We start from the raw sequence: 23,111 nt of genomic DNA on the forward strand, positions 1-23,111 counted from the left end.
CTGATCAGTGTCACAGAGTCCAACTATGTCCATCATGTGGGCCCAGTGCATCACACCATCAATATTTATTTCTAGCCATTCTAAAATATAGTAAACGTGGTTTGAGAAGCTGTGTATTCTTTTTCTTTAGGTGTTATTAGACCAGTGAGTGCATAGAAGAGTTGCACTTGTGGTCTCTGTTGTAGAAGATGAGGAAAGCTACAGGGGGCATGTTAGAGCAGAAGACAGGTTCTCCAATAGAGAGCTGGGTTTAGAATGTACGAGATTTGAAAGACCCAGCAAGCTCACGTGGTAATATTAAAAAACAAACAAATAAAACTGTTTTGGGGAAGATAGGGTACAGATCAATTACAGCTCCAAAGTCTTTACCTAATACTAAATGCTAATATAAATTAATATAATGTCAGCACAAGTTTATCATTTTTCAAATATTTGTGAAAAACTTTGAGATAAAAACAGAGTCCAGTTTTTTCTTTGTTTCTTGACATTTAAATTTTTCACTAGATCATATTACAGAGCTCTAGAACCCTGAAAATACCTGGTTTGGAAGACAGTGAATCTAACAGAACTTTACACTACAGTTGGAAAAAATAACCTTAAGACTTCCAAACTCATAAAACATTCTCAACTGTACAAATTGACTGGCCTGTGGCTTAATAATCACACATTGTTTTGTGCCTATTAAGGGTTTAAGCAATTGATAGCTGGAAAATTTTGTCTTAAAGGCAAGATAATAGTTTCTATGTTAAAATTCGCCCTTGGTCTCTGGACTCCGGAATCACTGTGAAACTTAATCCTGCCTCCACACCTATGGTTATGTACTGAGCTGTGATTAGCCTGTATACAAGATTGTGCATGTATCCTGAGACCATGGTAATGTACCAGCTAACTGGATAACTATCATGTCTTACTTGTATTATCCTGTACCATTTCTAATAATTGAAAAACATAGATTTTTTTTCTATATTTAACTAAGACACAGTGGCTTAATGGTAAGTAGTTTAGACATCAAATCTTTTGGAGGTCCTACTAAGAACCTGGCCCTTTTTATGGCATGAGGATATCACTAAGTTCTATCAAAAGAATAGTATACCAAAACAGCTATGAAAAATCTTTCACAAGGCAAATGAATACTTATATTAACAAAATTATTAACAAAGCAATAAACTAAGTATCAATAACATCACTAACTGCTGTACTAAGTATATCCAGTCTTATTAATGACTTGATGTACATTAGACTTCATTAGTGCCATCTGTAACTCTTTAGACATTGATCTTACAGGTAGCAATGCCTGTACATATTTTCATTAAAGGCAACCAAACTTCAATGTTACAATCAACAGGACTTCAGGAACCGCATTACTCAATAGCAAACAAAGAGATCAACTGTATTTACTGAACACATACCAGGCACTGTTCAAGGCACTGGGTCATGGCAGCAAAAGAAAACCCTGATCTTGTTTGTTAGACAAACTTTCGAAGAATGACACTGCCATAATGAAAGAGGGTGAGAGAGGAGAAAGATCGGGAGCTAGAGACAGAAAGAGCCTTATGTCCATTAGCAGATAAGTCTTTGCATAATCACAGAGGCCAAGTTAATATTTAAGTGAAAGTAGTCTCGATAGTCAAGAAATAATGAAAAACAAGGAGAATGAAGATGATATTGGTGGCGTCTATGCACTCTCAGGGCAGGGGTGGGGTGTGATTTTTCAAGTTGTCTAAGAGAAGGAAAGGAGAAAACCTTGGGCATCTGCCCAGTAAGAGTAGCTGAGGCTGTGAGAATAGGCAGAGAAGAGGCATGACTATTTGCAGTAGGACAGAAGCACCAGATAAGAAAAATGGAGAAGATGATAACAGACCATGCAAGAGACAAAAGAAATGCACTCCTGTCGGACTGTTCGGCTTTTGTTTGTTTTTGTTTTGTTTGGTTTTACTTTGTATCTAAGTGTTGGGAAACACTCCTAGGGGCTTTGCCTGAGAATGGACATGGCTTTAATTTACCTTGAAATAGATCATCTGTGTCTGCTCCGTGAAGAGCAAACCATATAATTCAATTCAGGTGGAAGGGGGAGGAGACCAGGAAGCACTCGTAGCTGTGTAGGCGACAGTTAGGAGACGGGAAAGGGAGACATCAATATAGGGTACAAGAGCTATGTATGTGCTGAGAAGGAAAGAAGTCTGCTTCTGGGGATCTGCTACTAGGACACCCTGCCGACTGGGAGGGGTCTTAAAAAGTTATGGTTAGAAAAAAATTTATGAATGAGCCAATGCTACTATTTATGCAAGTTAATAATTTTATATGAAACAGTTTTCTCTACAACACAGATGTTATCTACCATTAAAAATGACATTTCTTAACAGAAATAAAAATGAAGTTATTCCAAAATAGCTTTAAAAAGCCAACTTTACCCTATTTTTTTTAATTTACTTATGTATATGAGTATACTGTCACTTTCTTCAGACACACCCGAAGAGGGCATCCGATCCCATTACAGTCAGGTGTGAGTCACCATGTGGTTGCTGAGATTTGAACTCAGAACCTCTGGAAGAGCAGTCAGTGCTGTTAACCACTGAGCCAATCTCTCCAGCCCTACTCTGTCTTTTTTATTATCTCATACTGTTCCTTAAAATATTAAGGGTCCAAAATTACAAAATGATAGTGTTGGGTAAACTAACTATATCTGAAATTGGCATATGCACGACAATTAGTGTTATCAGCGCGAAGTATGGTTTGGCAAAGAGTTACAACTGGGCCAGTGAGAATTCTGGCTACTGGCTGTTTATCACTCTCTGTAGAGAAGGGTGCTCACTCTCCTTCCCTGCATTCTGTTATCTAGCTTTAGCGCTCCTTCCTGGTTCAGAAACTCTTCCCTGAACATCATCTGATGGAAGGCCATCACCACAGCCACTGGCGTCACTGCACTTTGTTTGAGCTGCTGGTCGATCCATGTGCCTGTACATTATTTTATAGGAAGCACCACATAGTGTTTCAGAGCCCTGAGTTTGGAGCTGAGGGCCATTAGAGGTTGGACCCTGTGCTCACCGTACATTATGAGTCCTGTCTTCCAGTGAGGGTCACCGGATTCAGCAATATAAACCATTTGCTAAGGCTTCAGAATATAGTATGCATTCAAAAAATAACAGTAATTAAAATTACAGCTTCATTTCTTCTACAAGAATTTTATATTGATATTTTTGGTAATGAAGTATTTTAAGAGCAAATTAATTCAAGTCAGTCCACATACATTTATTTATTTATTTATTTATTTATTTATTCATTCATTCATTCATTCATTCACTTGTTCATTCATAATTTTACCTAACGTATTTTTATATGTTTTATTTTTATTAGAGTTCCCCTCCCCCTCCCCCTCCCCCTGGTTCCCCTGCCTTTTTCCATGCACATCTACAACCTTGCTGTTTCTGATTAGAAAGCAAACAAGCATCTAAGGATTAATAATGAAACAAAACAAAATAAAATAAGATAAAACCAAAAAAAAGAAAAAAATCAGACTGGGGCTGAGTAAACAAACTGAAGAAAAAGAACTGAAGGAAAAGTACGAGAAACACATAGAATTGGACATACATATTCACACACAGGAATCCCATAAAAGCCAAAACCAGAATGCATAATATACACACACAAAAAGCGTTGACACATCCTTATGAGACAAAGAAGCCCCAAAGACACGACTGAGTTCTTTAGGTATCTACTGGTAGGCATACTGTCCGCCCTTAAGACTGGTTTATTTCCCCTGTGAAAGTCCCTTTCAGAAAACGAATTGCTTTATTTGCAACTGGTTTCATCAATTAGAAATAGCATTTGGGTTAGGAATGGTAGCCTGAATTTAAATCGCAATTCTAATGCATTTAAGCACTGTGACCATAGATAATGTATGCACACAATGTTTTTCAAAAACAACAGTCATTAAAGATATTTCAAAATTCATCTTCAAAATAGTAGTCAAAATTAAAAGACCATACCAAACTTGCTGGTCCCACTCTTGTTTGCCAGTTAAACACAAAGACTCTGAACCAGGAGTTTGTTCAGAATAAAAAGTTGAGTTTTTCATCAACCAGTAGTAACTGAAGAAGAGATTTAGATATGATCTACTTAAATGAACCATGTAGGAAATCACATTGGTTTATCAGGACTTACATCGAAATTCAGTTACATAGTTGGCCTCTGTGAGAATGACTACAATGGCCAGATAATAATTAGTAGATTCTTCCCCTCCCTCTCTTTCTCCCTTCCTCCCCCGTCTCACTCCTTCTCTCTTTCCCATTCTCCCTTCCTCTCTCTTTCTTTCCCTCCCTCCCCTGCTCTCACCCTTTCCCTCCCCCTCTTTTCTCTCAGTCTCTATCTCTCTCTTAGTTTCTCTCTCTCATTGGGAGTGATACTTTGTTTTGATCTGTTTGTTTTTTCTTTTAGTATGTTATTTATAAAATTTCTCTCAGTTCATTAATAATTCCAATCAAGCTCTAATACTTAATTTATAAATAGGAAATATGTCGATTTTTTTTATCGACCACATATTCCCCAACCCTGTTCTCCTCAGTAATGTTCTCAAATTGTTGTTTTAATAATAAATAATAACAATTTAATTATAATAATAAATATTTAATAATAAATAATGTATTATTTGAGATTAAGAAATAAAACTTTTCTGTTGGTGGTACGAGAATATTTTTATCATGTATCAATATTGGCAATACCGTTAATCCGTTCCAGAGCGGAAGCCCGTGAATGTTACCTTGTTGTCTCAGAGGGGCTTCCTTTCATTTTATAGCTGGCTTAAGTCCTGCCGAGATTCAGCAACTGTGGAAAGAAGTGACTGGGGTCCACAGTCAGGAAGACAACGGCATTAAACATGGAGGGCTCGACCTCACAACCAACAATTCCTCCTCGACTACCTCCTCCACCACTTCCAAAGCTTCACCGCCAATAACACATCATTCCATAGTGAATGGACAGTCTTCAGTTCTGAACGCCAGGCGGGACAGGTGAGTCTCCCGCACTGCACTTTCTGCCTACGCCTGGATTTTATCACCACCGTCGGCAAAACTGAAAATGAATAGGAACAAAAACTGGATTTGGAGCAAGGGGAGGAGAAATCATTATTGTTGACCTTTTACTCTTTAAACTATAAAATGACTTCAAATGCCACCAGGCTACTAGATATAAACGGAGAGCACGCCTAAAGAAATTAAGTTTTCCACGAATGTACAAGGAATGATTATATTGACATATTTGGGTAAATAACCTATTATGAATTAACTCCATTTATGAGAACATTCACTAATCCCGTTATGCCACAACAATGCAGAAGCAACTCTGGACAACTATATTCTTGATGACATAATGCTCAAATACTTTCTAGCTTCTTAGCACACATTGAAATCTGAAATAAGGAAGATATGTATGATGCATGCATTTTTATTGTTTATTTTATTTATTTACATTTCAAATGTTATCCCTTTTCCCAGTTAAACCTCGTTCTCCCTGCTTTTATGAGGGTGCTCCCCCACCCATCCACCCACTCCCATCTCACCTCCCTGGCATTCCCCTACACTGGGACAAGGAGCCTTCACAGGACCAAGGGCCTCTCCTCCTATTGACGGCTCCAAAAGGCCATCCTCTGCTACATGTGCAGCTGGAGCCAGAGGTCCCTCCATGTGTACTCTTCCATTGGTGGTTTAGTCCTTGGGAACTCTGAGGTGTCTGTTTGGTTGATATTGTTGTTCTTCCTATGGGGTTGCAAAAACCCCTTCAGCTCCTTTAGTCCTTCCCCTAACTCCCCCATTGAGGTCCCCACTGATGCACACATTTTTAATTATTTGAAATTTGAAATATTAGTGAAAATATTGAAATTAACACACTTTTATGGTTTTAAAAATAAATTTAACTGGGAATGTGTACAGCGACGTCATTGGACTGTTGTTGCCAATATTACGTTGTGTGAGGTAACTTCCACCTTTAGTGTTTTAGCCAAGAGTTCTGTCTTTTTTTTTTTTAAACTGAGCTCCCATAAGAAACATCCAGATATATTTAATAACAATTCCACTTGCTTAGGCACATCATTTACAAGTCAGATCTTGTCAAATAACTTACATAAAGTGTACAATCTAAGAATTTCTAAAAATGTAAAGTTGTCTTTAAACTCTGAAGATTAGGTACAGAATTTTATAATGGAATGACTTGCACACAGGAACTGCTCTGTTCCCGAAAGAACAGGTATTAGATTGATGGTATTGTCATGTAGTAACATATTTGCCTAGCTGGGGCAAAGAAACATAAAAGTAATTACAGCACTGTTTAAAATAGGAGACCAAAGTGTGGGGATGTTCCTGGCATTTATCTGAGCACATGTGGATTTTCATCTTAGGTTTTATTACAGAACGCTATGCTTCTGGATGCTTTCATGCTGCTGTTTTAATTGAGATTAATGTGATGATTATATACTTCAGAAATATGTTAGTTTTCGTAGGATCTCTCTATCTGATATAATACCCACTTATTAAAGGCCTACCATAATTATGTAAGGATACTGCTAATAAAAACTGTGCCAGAGCAGGATTTTTCTTCTTTTTTTCCCATTTTTTATTGAATATTTTTTATTTACATTTCAAATGTTATTCTCTTTCCCAGTTTCCCGTCCAAAAGCCCCCTATCCCATCCCCTTCCCCTTCTTCTATAAGGGTGTTCCCCCTCTCAAACCATCCCCCTTCCCTACTCCCCATCCTGACATTCCCTTTCAAATCAACTGTAGATGCTAGGAATATTTGTATATACGTATATGCATATATATGTATAGATATGTTTTGCACATGAATATTAGCTTAAATGACCTTACTGTTCATACTGTGTTTTAAAGAAGTATTTCAAAAAATATTATGATGACTTTCATATAGCTTTCATTAGAACACATTTTTCCCACTCCACAACAGAAGGCTACATATACATATTTTTTTTTATTTAGAGGTAAAATGTTACAGTCAGGTCATATGGCAAGATTAGCATATGATATTATAGAGTCCTCTTAGTCTTTCATCCTTTATTAACAGTCATCTTTGGCTCTATTTCTCCTCTAATTGGAACATCATCTAGCCTTGGCAGTTGAACTATTCAATAGAACGATTAAATTTTTCTGACTGCACTGAGCTGAATTGACCTGTTTTGACCTGTTTGTCACTGATCGTAACCTGACAGGCGCTAGCAGCCTGCACCGATTATGGCTTTCTGAGATGAAGCTGACGTTGTGTTCTCTCGCTACAGTTCGTCCCACGAGGAGACTGGGGCCTCCCACACTCTCTATGGCCATGGAGTTTGCAAATGGCCAGGCTGTGAAAGCATCTGTGAAGATTTCGGACAGTTTTTGAAGTAGGTTTTCACTCTTCTTGGGGAAGGGGAAAGAGATTACACGGGACTTTTTAGCACAGTGCTGTCAAATAAGCAGTAACCGAAGGAAGAACGAAAAGATGATCTCGAACACGCTGTTTTCAGTTCATTTCAACAAGTGGATTGGAAAGATCAGGCTAAAAATGCCCATAGGTGATATTCATGTTTTTATGAAAGTGTTTTGCCAATTATTTGGACGGCTTTGAATCCATAGAAATATGAGCCCGCCATGATGGTGATTCTAACCACTATGAAATAGGTCCATAAAAGAGCATTCCCTGGAAATGGAAATCTTTCCTGGAAACTGAAAATTTTAATACAAATTTCGTGCAACACTTGAATAGGCATAAAATTTCTCTAAATGAAATAAAATAGACACAGCTTGTAGGTCTGTTTAGAGGGGCAGATTTTGTACAGCCACCTCAATAACGGCATGATGCCATTTAATAACTAGGATCCAAAATGAAAGTCAGTGATGTCGAACATTGGACGCGGCAGCCACGTTCCACTCACCCTGTTACCTTTGGCATTTATGGTGCTGTATTTGGAAAGTAGATTATATATTTTCTCCAGCATAAAGTCAAACCCAGTGCATCCTTTAAATCTCCCTAGAATATTTGACTTCCAAAGCTTCTTGAGGGGTTCTCCTGCGGGTGAGAACATTCCCCTTTCATGGCTGATTTTCTGCCCACAGCGTTGGTACAGGGACGATCTGAACAGTGCGTGCCGCAGATAGGTTTATGAAGATGAGCGTCTTCGCAGGCTCAGCCTCTTGTGTTGTCATGGTGCAGCTAACAGGGTGAATGAACTGTTTCATGCTTCATCAACAATTAAGTTAATTAGCTCATTTGAAATTGCACTGCTTTGTTGCCAGGATGTTGGCAGAAACATCAAAAAGATGTGTTTACAAATGGCAGACCGACTGCAGAGTACAGAGCCGAAGTACCCTAACAACGAGGCAAGCACTTGGTATCATAATACCTTTATAAATGATTACAGGAAGACTTCCATGAAGACTTCTTTTATATAGTTTCAGACCAATTAAGGGAAAATTTGCTTCAGAGATCACAATGGCTCTTTAGAAATGGACATAAATGAAAATTTACATGTCTGTTCCAACAAAGCAGCTGTGTGCTGTCCCCTTTTCTGGATGTGAAATTTATTATACTATTCCCAGCAAAGAGGGTATTTCAAAGATGGTAGGTAGGCTTTGCTCAAGTTTCTACTACCCAAAAAAAAAAAAGGCTACAAAATAAAGAAATGTAAATTATTTTAGCGATAATTACATAGTTTTTGCCTCCATCATTATGGTAAATTTGCTGTCAGTGAGCTTCTTTCTAAGATGACGGATTCTATGTCCTTGGAATGACAACTGAATTTATAAAACTACCTGCCTTGTAGGTATTTTCTTTAAGTAAAATCTGGCTCATTTTCTGAGGGAAAGTGCGTTTCTCTCCTTCAGTATGGCTTCCTTTAAGACACATGAAGCCCATTTCTCACACATCTCAGGTATTTCATTTGTATCAGTAACTAGTGAATAAATACGAATTCTCTCATGTTATCCATAGTCTTTCCTCATGCTCACACTGGTGTGTTTTTGTTTTGTTTGTTTGTTTGTTTGTTTTAACTGGAGACATTACAATTTAAAAAGCATTTCCCTTCAATTACATATCAACCCTGGTCTCAAAGACTGACAATTTTTCTATCCATTCACTTTATATCGATGAGAGAGTAATGACAGTAGACTGTACGGTCTTCCTTCTACACCATTTTTAATAGCATATGCTTTAAATTTTCTAATTTGAAGACCTGTGATAAATTTTGTTCCTACTTAATGCCAATATACTACATTAAAATGAAAAATTAATTTGACATATTCCTGAATCGGTATTATCTTTTTCTTCAAGAAATGTGAGAAAAGAAATAAAATATTTTATTAATAAAGTACTTTCATTTATTCAAAACAGTTGACTCAGCATCATATATATCTTGATGCTTCCAGGCACCAGATTACCATTCTCAGAAATTTAATTTCATCTACACATTAATTAACAAGTTGGGTATATTTTTATATTGAATAAAAAAAATGAAGATTAAGAGCGAAATTGTGACAGCCATAGAAGAAAACAAAGATATAAGACAAAGTTCAAGGTAGCGTTCATCAGGAGAAAATTTTCAACTTTACAGGAAAGTGAGAAGTGACAGAATTTAACCATTTTTTTTTTCTGACCAGTAATTGAGGCTCTCACCAGATCACTAAAAGCATTTAGTACTACTTCTTCATTACTGTCTTTTAAACGTCAAAGTGTAATCACATCTGACAAAACTTTAGTGTAGTTTGACTACAGAATTAATTACCATCCCATTGCACCGACGTCAGCTTGGATATAGATGTATTGACCTGCAGAGCTGAAGCCAAAAGCTTTAGAACGGAGCATCCCAGTGAGCAGACAAGTGTTCTTGAACTTGCCCACACAGGTGCCAAAATGGAGAGACGCAACACCAGAAGCACTGTCCTTTGCGAAAGACACCATGGGTAGTGTTCTTCAAAGTTTCTAGACACCTAGGAGCATTCTAAAGACTGACGGAGCAATGAAAATGAATGATTGGAGCCTGCTAGTGAGTGGCTCTCTGAGGCTTGATACCGCAGAAAGAGCAGCAGAAAAACCTAATGGACACCTATCCGTTTGTTTCGTGGAGATTTGCTTTCTTTCTCGTGCAGCTGACTACTCTACAATTTATGTTCTTACTTAGTGTGTATTGTCTATTTCTTTGTGTTTCACTAGGCAGCATGGCTACAAAATTATGACCTCAAGGAGGCATTCTTTGAACTTGTCAGACTGTTGTTTCTTTTGGTGACAGTGCCCATATCTTTCAAAACTAAGGCATCTCACGTAATCAGCTAAATGAATAGTGACAGCCAACATTTTGTATTTAAACTCCTGTCAATGCTTAAACATAAAAAGCTTGATGCAAAATAAATCAACTCCCAGTGATGTGCAAGTGAAACGTTTTGTTCCAACAGTCTCTGAGACAATTGGATTTAAGCACATCTCCCGTTTTTAGCTTATAAAATACTATAGCTTTAAATGAATATGAAAAAAAGAATCTAGAGGTTAAAATTGAATTGCTAATCTGCGGTGTGTATAATTGAAGTATCCACACACATCCATAACCACAAAAGCTTCGTGGAAGGGAATTGTGCGTTCAACAAATAAATTGGAAAGATTCACACACAGACACACACACACACACCCTTATGCTTTCTGTCTTCCTGAAATGTTTGTTTAATGGTTTTTAGACTTTGGCTGACTGTTTATAGCTGGTTTGTTTTTTTGTTTTTCTTCTCTTTTCTTCTCTTCTGTAGTTCCCACTACCTACCTAGCACACAGATTCAATGCAGTTCTGAAAGAACGTCAGTCGACCACATCATTTATTCCATTTTGAAAACAAAAATCAATATAGCTATAAAGTGACCCATAAATTAGAAGTGGCTCCCACGATGTTTGCTCTGCGCTGCCTTTCTGAAGGCCCCCTTTGCATTTTTTCTTCACCTCTCTGTTTGAACTGCAGTCTCCGTAAGAGGCTCATTAGGGGACATTAGGGACTGGAGCTAACCAGAATTCCAGAGCTTGCTTTGCTCTTATTAATGCATAGTAGAGTAGAATGCATTTAAATATTTCATAGGCATTCAGTAATTTGTGTGTAATCGCCTTGTTAGCAGACCAGTAGAAGTAGAGCAGGCCTGTGAAATGGTGTTAGTGATTGCCTGGGTAATTTACGGACCTTTGCCACTAGAAAGCATTATTGGTGGCTAGTATGAAGCTGTGAAATAGAGCTAGCAATAAGTAAAACAAGAAAGTTAATAAAGGATTTCTAACAAGCATCTTCTGGGATAACAATCCCACTTGGTCCTTTGTAAGGGCCCATAATTTATGACATAGGCAATATATCAAATGCATAAGATGGTATCATGGAGAATTCATATAAGAAAGGGTATTGGCAACATTAGTTCCAACTTCCTGCAAGGGACGTGATTAAATGATTAATGAAATGTCCCTTTGCATATGCATTTTGAAACAGCAATTAGGCACTGACTGCAAAAAAAAAATCTACCAATCCTCTCATTTTTCAGTATTATCTCATTCTTGATTTATAAATCATAGAGAATTTTTGAACAGCAATATGTAGTACCTGAGATGGTTATAAAAACATAAAAGAGAATAATTTGAGCACAAAATAGTCATAAATACATAAATTCATAATTTAATGTTAATACTTGGCCTATTTATTTGGTCTTATTGATTTATATTTATATCCGACACTATCTCTGTACTTTGATTGGCATAATTAAGTAGGGGGAATGAATAGGCACCGTTATTTTACATATCACTGGTAAACAATAGCAGGAAAAGGATAAGGGAGATGTGGCAGAGGTATGTATGTGTTTTTTCAAGTTCTCAGTAATCCACTGGCGGCTGTTCTATAAATGATCATTGAAGGGCTGCAAGCTAGCCTATAATTACAGGAAAGAAAGTGGCAGCCGTGGCATTTCATAACTATGTGTCCTCGAAAAGTGCTTTGTGAGTTTGTCACCAATGATAATTTAGATAGAGGCTCATTACTGAACATCACAACACTTTAAAAACCTTTCGCCTTCATACAGGAGAATAAAGGACTATTTTAATGGCAAGGTTCTTTTGTGTTCCACTGAAAAATTCAATCAAGACAAAACCTCATTGACTATTATTGTAGTCTCCAGTCTCTATTCTAATAAAAGCTGCAGAGATAAATTGAATAGGTCTCTAAGACCCAAGAATATAATGCAAACATATTGTACTTTTTTAAAAGTTGTTTTAATATAAGATAATTATCACTAAGAAGTAAACAAGTATAAAATTCTTTTTAAAAAGTGACTTCATGCAAAAAAATATGTGTTCTTCTGAATATACCTTTTCAGGTGAAACTGCATCATCTATTTATCTCCTACGTTCTATTTATATCCTAATCTTTATGTATAGCCTTTTAAAAATATGCATCTTTTAGGCTGATTGCAGGCTAAATTATGTGTGTTTTGTCATAAGAGGTCTTGGTAGAAAAAAATATCTCACCAAAATACAACAATAGGAAACCATAGATATGCAATAAATTATTGTGTTAATGTTGCCAGGATTGCTTTGTTGTTCATTAAAAATTTGGGGACAAAATCGTGAATAATAAATTTTAATGCCATCTTGTTTATTAGAAATTAGTAACATTTTACATCACTCACTAACCCTGACTGACTCTGGCATTCTATGTCTTCTTCTCAGAGACCCTTAGTGATCCTAGCCCTCATTACACCCAGATTTCTAGCAGATCCTGCTAGAACTGAGGCAGAGCAGACAGGAAGAGTGGGAAGAACATCTCACGTGCTCCGGTCACACAACTCTAGCTTGACCTGATCCATCTCACTATTTTGGGTCCCAGTTTATCATCAGCCAAGCCTGGCAATTATAGCAAGATACGTGGAGGTTTTGTTGTTAAAATCAGTGAGGAGATGTTAAAACAAACTGGCCTAATTTATCAAAGTTGGAGTGGAAAGGAACAAAGGTTTGTGATGGCTGAACCTAGATCTACTAACAAATAATCCACTCGTTAACAGGTTAGCTTTGGGTCACTGATACTTTAAGTCTTCATATTGTACTGCAAGTGCGTCTGTCTATGTACTAGCATCCGTTTCATATACCTCAAGAAGCATACGTAACAGTCCCCCTTTTTTTTAAGTCCCCATAATTGTCTCTTGAATTCAGCATGCCCAGAATCACATAAAAGCTTTAGAGATATTTTTCAATGATACTGAAATACATATAGATACACATATGAATTCCTAATTAGATGTTGTGTTCAATAGCCCTTTTCTCTCTTTCTGTGTCTCTTAAACGGCTGTCTTCCTTTACCCATTGGTTAAGTAGACATACCAAAAGGAAATGAATTACCTGAAAAATACTTTCTTAATTTGGGGCAGTCATCAATAGTGTATTATAAATTGCAAAACAAAAATTATTGGGTATTTTCATGCTGTCGAGCGTGCTGCTGCATTAGTTTTGTTTTGGTACAGTAAGATACCACGTATTGGAGGCAACCTCACCTTTGTGTCTAATAATAAGCATGCGTTAAGATTAGAGTAACAACTGTAGGTTATCTTCCTTCTCTGTGTCCATATATTCCATATATTCATCCCAATTAGGACTATTTACAAGAAACATCAATCTTATTACTCTGAATCTTCAATATGTCTTATGTATTAGTAAGAGAAAACTACTATTAATTGTGTGCATGGATATTTCTATGGAAAACTCCACCACCCTTACATAATTCACACCACATCCAGGTGTAAGATATTTCTCACTAAAAGCCAACATACAAACAAATTCTTTCTAATACAAAGAAAGTAGAGGGTTGCTTCTCTCTTTCTCTCTCAGTCTCTCTCTGTCTGGCTCTGTGTCACTCTCTGTCACCCCCCCCCAAACACACACACAAGACATACTAGTTTTTACAAAGTAGACCCTGAAAGCATGGGAAATCATACATTTCAACTTCTACTTGGGCTCTGTAATAGGATGGAGAAATGTTTTTGTAACAACGTAAGCTTCAAGGCAATGTTATTTTTTGCTACTTGAAGAGCCTTTTTATATCATCCAAATAATTTTCACTAAACATTGAGGCACATTTACCTTCTTTCTCTAAGGTTTCCAGGCATTCCGCTTTCCTAGTGCGTAGGAATCTACAAGTGCCTTTCCAATCAGGAACGTATTGCTGGGCCACATCACTTCTCATTCTGCTTCATGTCTTGTGTTTTACAGGCACCTTAACAATGAACATGCATTGGATGACCGAAGCACTGCCCAGTGCCGAGTGCAAATGCAGGTGGTACAGCAATTAGAAATACAGGTTGGTCACATGCTCCCTTGATGTGCACTTTCCTCAGTGGTCTGGCGTGCTGACCAGAGTACTGAGCAAGTGGCTGCATCTTACTGGCTACATCATATTGTCTTGATAACACAATATCTGTTCAGAAATGTGGACATTTCAATTCAAGTTATTTTTAATAACAATTGATAACATGGTTTCTATACTTTCTGTATCAGTTGGACCTATGTAAGCTTCAGGTCCTGTTGTATATGTTCCGATATCTTCAAACTTCCTATCTATAGTCTTCCTATTGTAGATCTAGTACAATAGACATAAACTCCCATAAGTTATGGCATTGTTGTACAGACAGTTTTTGTACAAGCTAATCTGGATTCTGGTGTGCCACAGGATTGCACATTACAACAGAAGAGCCACTTTTTATAATATGATGAGTGAACTGAAGAATCTGTGTATACTGATATCTGTGACTACTGATATTAAGACCTACAACACTTAATTTGTCTTTGGCATTATAACATAGTGAAAGACAATGTATACACTGTCTACAGACTGTAAAAATGCTGTCAAAGTTGTAGTTTTTCAAACTTAAAAGTAACACAGAGTTTTGCTAAAAAATAAACAGAAATTGTAAGACCTCAGAAAGCAAGGATAACACCCCAGACTTAACTTTTGTTTGGGTTTGGTACTCCTGTAAGGCTTCCTATGATATGTCATCTTTAAATTTTTTCCACAAACTAACTTTTTGTTTTCTTTAATACATTTAGCTTGGTTTTAATCCTCTTTACTGCACCTTACATTGTTTCCAATCCATGATGCTGTTCCTTTCTCCAGAGAAGGGGAAACGTTTAAGATACAAAATAATGAAGGATGTGTAATAATGTATCATTGTCATAGTAGCACAGAAAGCTTTCACTGCATAGATCTGTTTGCCATTGCTAAAATGTAGACTAAAACGTTAGAGGTCAGCTGATGATATGGCCTGCAGTGTGGCCAATTATGCTTGCTCTCTCTCTCTCTCTCTCTCCTCCTTCCCTGCCTCCCTCCCTGCCTCTCTCTCTCTGTCTCTCTCTCTGTGTCTCCCTCTCTCTGTCTCTCTCTCTGTCTCTCTCTCTGTCTCTCTCTCTGTCTCTCTCTCTGTCTCTCTCTCTCTCTCTCTCTCTCTCTCTCTCTCTCTCTCTCTCTCTCTGTCTTTCTCTTCTGTGTCTGACTGATGGAAAAGTAAGGTCCGTCAGTTGTAATGAGACCCAGTGCAAGTGTAGATGCAGACTCAGTGGCAGAGTTCAGCGTTTCACACTGCCTGGTCTCTGTCACTCTATTGAATTAGATTGATGATGGCAGATTGCAGGGGGCACTAACTGGACCTCAGTGGGAATGCATGAAGTCTGTAGACAATCCTGGCAGGCACTCCGCTTTGAGAACCCTTCACCCCTTCACAGCTGTCGGCACTAGTCCATTGCTAACAGTGTCCACAGGACTTTAAAGAGACACCATGGGCCTTCTAATTTATGGTTTCGGTAACTTGTTACTGTCGAAGCAACTGTGACCTCAATTCTCTTATTGACAAAAAGATGAAGTGTTATTTGTTTTCCCTGACCTTTAACATAAGAAAGGCTACAAAAGTTTTCTCCTTCTGTAGCTAAAGTTGCGTTTCCTCCCAGCGAAGTTTCTCATCCCCGGCTTTTATATGCAGGAATCATTACTGGGAGACAGGCTCAATGATAAGATGTATCACGGCAATAAAATAGCTGGATCAGTCATTTCTAAAACGCCTCTGATCTCACTCTTTCTTAACAGCTTTCTAAGGAACGCGAACGTCTTCAAGCGATGATGACCCACTTGCACATGCGACCCTCAGAGCCCAAACCATCTCCCAAACCTGTAAGTGCATATTGCTTTATAAACAGTAAATAGCTATACTGATGTAACAGACTAAGAAAATGAGCCATTTAGGGACAGTTAGAAAACAATGACTGTGATGAAAAGCACGGCAATAAAACGAAAGTAAAATGCAATCGCTTGTCAAATTGTATGTTTCTTCTAAAGTAATGCTATCTTTTACAAAATCCATCCAATCTACACTGTGGGTGACACTAAACAAAGTACACCCATCAGTGCGCAAATCACTGTCTCTCGGCTGAAGCCAGGGGGAATATCTTTCTGTGATAGGTTTACAGCCATTAAAGGGAAACGGACTTTGAGCCCCCCAAGAAGCAGGATCAGTACCTATCGAAAATAGAGAGTTATGTGCTGGGGCCCAGAAGACTCAGATCAATCACAAGAGACAGATGAATAGACTATTTTTCTTTTTCTTATCAAATGTTTTCTCAAAGGTATCTTAGTGTTTTTGTAGCCAGTTTCATTTTGTTGATGGTTATTTCAGTTAAGATGCATTTCACACATTGGGGTGTTTTGCTGTATAGTACACACCATCTGAACTTACAGAGCTTATCTTCAAGGGGTAATGATCCCTTATAGAAAACAAAAACTACAGTTTCTCTTAAAAGATGCATTACCTAAGCTCCACCTGATAATATAGTCAGATACTTAGACCATGAAAATGAATATGCTGTTCTCCTTCCTAGCTGATGTTCGCACAGAAATGTCAATAATCAACAGAGTGTCTTTAATGAAAGTTTGTGGGATGTTTTTCCTCATATAGCCTGATGGTTAGGGACTGGCAGCTTGTTTCTCCCTGCACTACTCGGGCTATAAAAAGAATACTCTCTTTTGTAGTAGGGAGGGAAACAGAAGACAGACTACATTGTCTGATTATCCGTTAGGATCTCTGCATCTCTTGTTCATTAATATGATTCAAAATGTGCCTTTTTTGCATAGATATTATATTTATTTAAACTCTGCTGAGGCATTTGTGCAACGACATTGCAGCTTTTCCTTTGTGCCATATGGTGTAGGGCACCATAAACATATTTTTAATAGAAAGAAAGAGAAGGGTCTCTTTGTGGATCAGACATATGACATTTTAAAATATAGAATGTCTGCATTTTTAATTTTAAAAATAAACTTTTGGGAATCTTTTGATACAGTATTTATGACTTTCTTTTCAGTAAGAATATTTCCCTCATAGCTTCTATAGTATAATGTAGATAATCACAAGACAGAATAATTGTCTCATAAATCCATCAGGAATCTGCAGCTTGTTCTTTTCCAATTAATTATTCAATCAGTAAATTTTTTAAAACTCCAGCAGCATGGTTACATCTACACTAATAAAGAATTTTCAGCCTATAATCCAAAACAGAACCTGAATGAATAATGTAATTGAAGTATTACATTACATAAACCACACATGAAAGAATTGCTAATTGCGTTTGATGGTGGGCAATTAATACAGAATCTTAGATGAGCGATTTAAAATGAGACCACAGTTTAAAGTTCCCCTTGGAACTAGCGATATCTGAAGTGGGAAACTGCTCCTGGCCTCAAATTGGTTTGAGAGAAGAGTGGTCAATACTCACACCCCTCAAAAAGACCCTAAAATTTATACACTGTACAAAAGAAGCTTCAAAATTGATATGATAGTGGAGATTTATGGTTTCATGTGCAGTGGCTCAGTTGAGACGGCCCACACATTTGATAAATATTAATAGCATGAATTTATTACCAAGGAGAAATGAGCTCTGTTGGTTCATCACCGCACCCTTAACAGCTATCAGTACATGAACACAAGGTACAACCGCACTGTCTATTATATGACCCCATTTACTCTCTGAATGGTACTTCATTAAATGGTACCTTTTGGCCATGCTATGGATGGATGAAAATCAAAGTTATCAAGGCTGCGAGTCCTGAATAATGAGTTTCACCCAACCTTGACTATATTCAGATGAGCTGAGCTACCTAAGTGCTCATCCTGGCTTTTACATGCTTCCCTTTAGTTAATAATAAATTCTATTTTATCAGTTTCTAAGTGCACGCCTACAAACACGGCACGCTCATTATTATAGGATGCAGAGTAAGTTACTGGAACATTGTAAACATGAATGGCTCGCATAGAAAGAGATGTACTTCCCCCCTGTTTTGATAACTTTTGATATGTTCAGTAAAGGCAGAATCTTGTTGAGTATTCATTGGGAGAGATACTCCATTGGTCTACGATTTGACATTTTTTTTCTGGCTTTTACCTCTCCTGCTTTATGCTGCCTTACAATTTTTTTTTAAAGTGATGCTTGCAGCTTGGTTTCTATTGTATGAGAAAGTTGTTCTGTTTTCCTCTTTAAAACAAACAGATATGCAGCATGGATGATATGGTCTGAATATAATGTTAAGCATACATTCTGTGTTATTGTAAAAACAAAACAAAACATACACAGGCAGATGCCCCTGGACCTTTCTCCATTCCTCCAACTACCCAGACAGACTCTGGTATATCACAGGGAAGCTTACACCAGTGGCTTTGTAAATGTATTAAATGCAGCATTTAGTAGCATTATCTCAGCTTTTATTTATGTACGTAACAAAGAATTCCCAGCCCAGTCTGCTGGCTTAGAGTAGGAACAGAATAACAGTTTGTGGTTTATTGAGAACAGATGCACTTGGGGATGCCTTCAGGGTGCCAGTCGTTATTATTAGACTGTTAATGTGCTTCTCCTGGCTGCTGCCCAAGAAAGAAGAACAATTAGCTGGCATATGTTAATTTCTGTTTCCCTAACAAATCTCTCTACTGACTAAATGTGTAAAACAAATCCACAAAGAAAGATCAATCAATGCTGTACACATCATTTTCTCCCCATTAAAAAAAAAAAAGGTTTATCTTAAGAAGTGTATTGGGGTTTTTTTTTTTTAAAGGCAGGTGTTACAAAATTATATATGAAAGCTGGATATTCACCATTTGGCCAGTCAGCAGCAACTTTATGGAGAGCCAGGGCAGAAAAATATGAGTGTTCTTCCTTGGTTGTATAGATTACTAGGTAAAATGAAGAGGGCCGTAGCTTAGCTCTGATGAATGCCATTTCAACATATGGGAGAGATCCTATGGGTTGGCCCGCATAACAATTTTGCTAATTGGATACTATTTATGACAAAAGATGTGTGGTAAATATGGCAGAGGTGGTATGAGTTTTTGATAATGAGGAGCAAGGCCTTTCCCAGGGAATAAGGAAGGGCACACTGTTAAACAGCTTGCATACGTTCTCACCTTTTTTTCCCCTTTTTTCTGCCCTGACACCCACTTTCCAGGGTACATCAGCATTAAGTGACACTGTAATCATAAATTGAAAATGATACTTCCAGAGGAACTGGCAAACTTGACATTTCATTATATTTGTTAACACATGCCACCGATGATTGTTAGTGCGGAGATTCCATTTCCCTCTCTCCATCTCCAATCAGATTTAATTTGAAAATTTTCAGCCTCCTCCGGCTAATTTGCAATTAAGACAATTTTGTTTGAATATGTAGTAATGTCATTACCATTCCACCAAATTAGCAAGGAGACTAAAGGTCAGCGTAAAATTTTCCAGCTGGCTGGAGCCTCTCAGCTGAGATTTGGGACCATGGGGGAAAAAAAAAAAAAATTCTGGCAGCAACAGAATGGCAAGTTCCTCTTAAATCCTATTGGTCCAAACCGCTGTGTCATCGCTTGTTGCTCCTGTTCTTGCTTCACTGGGGGGGGCTAGAACTGTTTCACAACAGGGGCAGTCAATAATCAGCAATGGGCTCTTATTTAAGGAAATACACTTTGGCTGAAGTCTGGTAGGAGACGAAGGAGTTAGGTAGTCCTGAGTAACACTGCAGTAGATTATTAGATAACCTCTAACAGCATTCTCTAATTAGAGTTCTTATGATACAATTTCATCCTGTAATTAGTTGAGATTGGCTGCTTCCTTTTGCGGCTTATTAGTGGCAACACAGCTGTAGGAGTGAATCCACTCTCATTTGTCAAACCTTTTTAAGTCTTTTTCTCTTGTCTCTACTTTTTCCCTGCCCTTCTCTCGGGCCTTTGCAGCTAAATCTGGTGTCTAGTGTCACCATGTCGAAGAACATGTTGGAGACATCCCCACAGAGCTTACCTCAAACCCCTACCACACCAACGGCCCCAGTCACCCCGATTACCCAGGGACCCTCAGTAATCACCCCAGCCAGTGTGCCCAATGTGGGAGCCATACGAAGGCGACATTCAGACAAATACAACATCCCCATGTCATCAGGTAGGATATGTATACTCAGTAGCGATCTTTTACTTTGGGAGAAGAAAACTGTAGATGAAATGGTCACGAGCCATTCCAGAGCACATGGAAACTCAAATCATGATGTATGGAGTGATAATTGTTTTATTCCTGGTAAATGCGGATGGAGCCAATTCCCTAAGCGCATCGTGATGAATCGTTCTGAATGGTTGTTCAGGAAGGAGAGCTCTCCCCATTAGAGAAATTGAGAGATGTGTTGTCAGGATAGCCCATATTATCACCTCAATTCAATGAGATCCTTTGATCTCTGAGGGAAGCCGAGAGCCATCCAACATCTGCAGGTAATGCTCTATGATAAGAGCCATTTAAAAGGACATGTACAGCAAGCACCATTACAGTTGAGCCTCTGCACGGATGTATCAGTCTTTATCAAGCGCTGCCTGGATGCGGTTGGACCAGGGCTCCTGACGCTGGCCTACCTATTTGCTTAAGAGCATCCCGAGCCAGAAACGTCCCGTGTTGTAAAAAATCATCTTCTCTCATCTCTTCCCCTTTTGCCTCCTCTCCCATCCCACCTTGGGGCATCTGGATATTAACAGTCACACCCTGTAACAAGATCCCAGAGCCCTTTTTTTACAAAAAGTGAAGTTACTTTCAACATGGGGCGTTGGGAGGGGCTAGCTCCTCCTTTGTTAGGTGACCGCAGATGCAGATGTCAAGAGTTGATCCTGTTCTACATTAAGAAGTATTAGAGGAGAAAAGTAAAGGTTATGGCAAGGGGCAAAAGTCCGTGTAAGAACATGCCTAAACCACCCGCTTAAAAGAGGACCTGGCTGGTCGGGGAGACAAAATCCTCAGGCCAGCTGGTCACCCTGCTCCTGAAGTACTGGGAACATCTAGGGGACGCCTCATTTGCACTTCGCGTCAGAAATGGCCTCTTTTATATAATTCAATTCCACTGTCATGCTCTGTGTTCTCGCGGCCAGTGGTTTCTCACCAAATCACTTTCCCAATGCTAATGAAAAGTATGAAAAATTGATTTTGTTTCCCCTCTGTTTATTAGCAGAATTAACAGGTCTTCTTTCTAATTGTTTATCTTTATAGAGATTGCCCCAAACTACGAATTTTATAAAAACGCAGATGTTAGACCTCCCTTTACTTATGCAACTCTCATAAGGCAGGTAAGTAGAGGGAAAATTAGCTGGGGCTGATTAAATTAAAATTCATTAATGCTTAAAGGAAGGCTTGGATGAGGACGTGTCATCCAGCCTGGTTAGTAAACCATTATTCTCTGTCACTGTGTATCTTGTCTCATTCCAGGCTATCATGGAGTCATCTGACAGGCAGTTAACACTTAATGAAATTTACAGCTGGTTTACACGGACATTTGCTTACTTCAGGCGGAATGCCGCGACTTGGAAGGTAAGGAGGAAGTCCTCCTCCTGCAGTTCCGAGGTGCCCAGCGCAGTTCCTTCCGGATAGCACAAGGAGCATTTATTTACATGACACAAGCAGATTAGTATCTGCTTCCCCTCTTTTTAACCTGCCTCTTGAATGGAATGAATTCCCTCTCTCAAAATGACAAGTGAAAGAATAATTTTGCCTCTGATATAGTTTTCTAATTTGGTGCAATTAATAGCTGAGGCTTGGCAGAGAAACGAGGGCCTGACACACTAATTACAGCGTGAGCACTCAATCATCAACACCTTTGTTAGGCGCACGATATTACTTTTTTCTCTTGCATATTATTGGCTAATTAGTTTGAAAAATGTCTGTTTGGCTTGTGCAACAAATGGAGGCTGTAGGTTTTGTCCCGGCCTGCTCCTTTTGTACACATCATACCTCATCATCCCGACTGAAGCTGCCACAGGAGTGAGGGCCCTGGCTACTCAGCTGGAACTAAAAGAAAGTAAAGTGAATATTATCCTGTCAGAACATAAATGCAGTTTATTTACTTAGACAAAAGGGTTCATCTATACCCCTGTCCAAACAACTTCATTGTCTGGATCTTACAAGGAGCTAAAAAAAAAAAATGTGAGCTCTGCGCATCTATTTTTGGAAATGAGCAACGTCTGGAAAGATAAGGGCACTCGGCGCAGACTAAGTGAACTGTTTTATTTTCATTTCAAAAAGCAGTCAGAAACATCAATTAGCCACAAGCCATTTGGTACAAAAGGGGAAAATGTTTGTAGCTGGGAAGAATGGGAGCTTCACAGCGCTCATCAGCATACTAAGAATTTTAGACTCTGAGATATGCTAAAGTGAATTAATTTGGATTTAAAATGCAAATTAATCTGGCGGGCGATTACAGATATATGGGTGCAAGGCCCAGAATGCTTTTAATTTACAGAAATCTTTAGATGTTATTAGTTGCTACAGTCCGCGGTACTGTAAATGAGTGTAATTGTTTTATTTATGCAGTGACTTAGCGTGTGTTTTCTATGATGAACGGGCCAGGGATAATCTGCAGGATATATGTTTTTGGAGCGTTTTTTTTTTCCAGTTGCCAGTATTTAGGTGGAAGGTTTACGTTTTTCTTTTGTTACTCATTAGAGAATGTAAGGAATGTTCTGCCATTTGATTTACTGAAAGAAATTTTAAAAGAAATGAAAGGTGATTTAATATCTTAGCTTGGTCTCATCTCCACTG

At 38.3% G+C, this 23,111-nt stretch overlaps 1 protein-coding gene across 3 annotated transcripts in view; it reads left to right on the plus strand.

Moving 5' to 3' along the window:
- The window catches only part of Foxp2 (forkhead box P2), a gene marked incomplete at its 5' end in the record, with an annotated part of 499,310 nt that overhangs the window by 444,502 nt on the left and 31,697 nt on the right, over positions 1–23,111 (plus strand). For all 3 annotated transcript variants that reach the window (NM_001271104.2, NM_001446500.1, NM_001446501.1), the window contains 7 exon segments: positions 4,793–5,006; positions 7,279–7,383; positions 14,247–14,334; positions 16,111–16,194; positions 20,282–20,483; positions 21,567–21,643; positions 21,783–21,884. In NM_001271104.2, the coding sequence (NP_001258033.2) occupies positions 4,793–5,006; positions 7,279–7,383; positions 14,247–14,334; positions 16,111–16,194; positions 20,282–20,483; positions 21,567–21,643; positions 21,783–21,884 (872 nt within the window).

This window comes from Rattus norvegicus, chromosome 4 (assembly GCF_021556685.1).
Source record: "Rattus norvegicus strain SHRSP/BbbUtx chromosome 4, alternate assembly SHRSP_T2T, whole genome shotgun sequence".
NCBI classification, from domain to species: domain Eukaryota; kingdom Metazoa; phylum Chordata; class Mammalia; order Rodentia; family Muridae; genus Rattus; species Rattus norvegicus.